Source organism: Egretta garzetta, unplaced genomic scaffold (assembly GCF_000687185.1).
Source record: "Egretta garzetta isolate BGI_Z169 unplaced genomic scaffold, ASM68718v1 scaffold2, whole genome shotgun sequence".
Taxonomy (NCBI): Eukaryota; Metazoa; Chordata; class Aves; order Pelecaniformes; family Ardeidae; genus Egretta; species Egretta garzetta.
In genome coordinates this window covers 3,508,063-3,510,274 of record NW_009258894.1, presented here as the reverse complement: position 1 = coordinate 3,510,274, position 2,212 = coordinate 3,508,063, and the positions used below count along the sequence as shown (strand labels likewise).

The 2,212-nt window shown below is 40.1% G+C and overlaps 1 protein-coding gene across 1 annotated transcript in view; it reads right to left on the bottom strand.

Moving 5' to 3' along the window:
• The window catches only part of RAD51B (RAD51 paralog B), a 404,049-nt gene extending 403,113 nt beyond the window's left edge, over window positions 1-936 (bottom strand). The window contains exon 1 of the mRNA XM_009634146.2: window positions 853-936. Coding sequence (XP_009632441.1) covers window positions 853-936 — 84 coding nt within the window. The remainder of the gene's footprint in view (window positions 1-852) is intronic.
• Between the last annotated feature and the right edge of the window lie 1,276 nt (window positions 937-2,212).

The window sequence follows — 2,212 nt, the reverse complement described above, 5'->3', positions numbered from 1 at the left end:
GCACTGGAACAGGCTGCCCAGGGAGGTTGTGGAGTCTCCTTCTCTGGAGATATTCAAAGCCCGCCTGGATGAAGTCCTGTGTAGCATGCTCTAGGTGAGCCTGCTTTAGCAGGGGGGTTGGACTAGATGATCTCCTGAGGTCCCTTCCAACCCTTACGATTCTGTGATTCTAAAGGACAGAGTCAAATGACCAAACATTCAAGAACTGTGTGATGGAATCACAACAAGATAACACCTTTTTGCCCATAAAAGTCTATCTACCCAAAAAACATGCAAAATACATCATGTCTTCTAAATTGTAGTCCTAGGGCTAGGGCTAGACCCTGTATTTATGATGCATACTACTGAAATATATAGGGCCTCTTGGCTATCTTTAGGAAAGCATTCATAAGAACAAATTCAGATTGTACTGCTGAATTAACCCATAACTAATAGTGTAACAACACAGCACATTCATACACTAGACTATGTAGCATATGTATTTTTGTGAAGTGTTCAGAAATAGATGTCTTACTCCATACAAGTAGTAGCTGCACACCCCTGCTAAAATAAAGCATCTTCAAGTTCTTTAGAAGCAAAGGTAGTAAGTACATACAAGTTTAAATGTTTTAGTTAGGCATTTATCCTTTTAAAGTTATATTTTTACAAGGCAGCAGGCCAGATGGAGCCTGAAATGCCCCCTACTTTATAGAAAGTAAAGCTCGCTGTAAATTACACTACAAAAAAGTAAACACTACAGGCATTGAAACATACACACACCCACCCCTCAAAAACAAAACAAAACAAAAAAAAAAACACCAAACCCCAACACCCAAAAAACACCCCTCACAAACAAAAATTAAACCCTTTCACCTGACAGGTAGTGATCTGATGGCGACCCAGTCTTTCACACAGCTCCTGAGATAACCTTGCTCTTCTTAGTTTCTTAGCAGCCATGTGTCCTGATCTACAAGGCAAACAAAAAAATTTTTGAAAGATGCCTGGAATATGACTATGCAGACAATTACACTCACTCCTTGCTAAGGAACAGGCAAGTGTGTGCACATGTGTGCGCATGTGTGTGTGTATATATATATATATAAAATTTAATGTGATATAAACTTCCTATATAAGCCTATGTCACATTAAATTATACTACCACTCTGAAAGCAGTTATGTCAAATTATATTTCCTCATATTTGACCATGTAGGAGATCATGTCAGTAAGAACAGAAGAGTCAACAATGTTTATAGGACAGATGTTTCTGGGACATAAGAAAGCTGGAAATTACTCAGTGGCAAACTGAACAAGAACTCCTCATGCTATACTGCACTGGGAAGAAATAAGGCTATCTTTGGATGCCTAAACACAAATAGTAGAGTAATCGCAGTAATAGCCCTAGAACACAACACTGTTCTGGTGATCCAAGATTTGTGACAGATGTTGAAAGGAAGGACCCAGAAAGGAGACACCAGAAAAACTGAAGGGCTGGAAACATACTTTAGGATGCAAGATCCAAGATAGTCAAACTAGTCAAACCCATCTCACAACATTCTGTGTAACAATTTATGAAACACACGCAGCTAGTAAGGAGTTATTTATTTTAGCCAACAGTGTAAAAGAAACCAGCAGCCAAAGCTAAGCATATGAAGATGAAAACTACAATGTAAGTATTATTTATTCTGAAAGTGAACAAAATACCGTGTGGCCACAATTGTGGTGTTCAGACACTTAACAAATTGTATTTATTGAGATTCCTGCTTAAAGAGTACCTGATTATTTCAGATAAGCCATAAGACTATTTTACATAGCAGATGAGATTACACTGCCACTACAAATCTTCCTGCCCTTAGCCCTCAGCTGTTTGCATTTGTTTGTTTTTTGGGGGTTTTTTTTTTGGTCATCCCATTCTACTTAACAAAACTCCACAGGATGGTATTTACCTCAGTACAACCTAAAGCACGCGTGTTTTCCTAGCCTATACGCATGTTCGAGCTCATAGCCGTTTCACACATATTATTTCAGAAATATTCCTAGCACTTGTTCAGCCACAAGTTTAGGCAAAATTAAAAGGTTTTTAAGTAATGCAAAATTGCTACAACTTCTGCAGATGCACAGGCCTCCGCATCTCCACAAGAAGGAAACGTAACGGCTCCCTCCACAACCGCCCGTTCAGCCAGGAGGGAACTCGAAGGCCGGCAGGGGTCGGGGTCCCCCCCCCCCCGGCGGGCG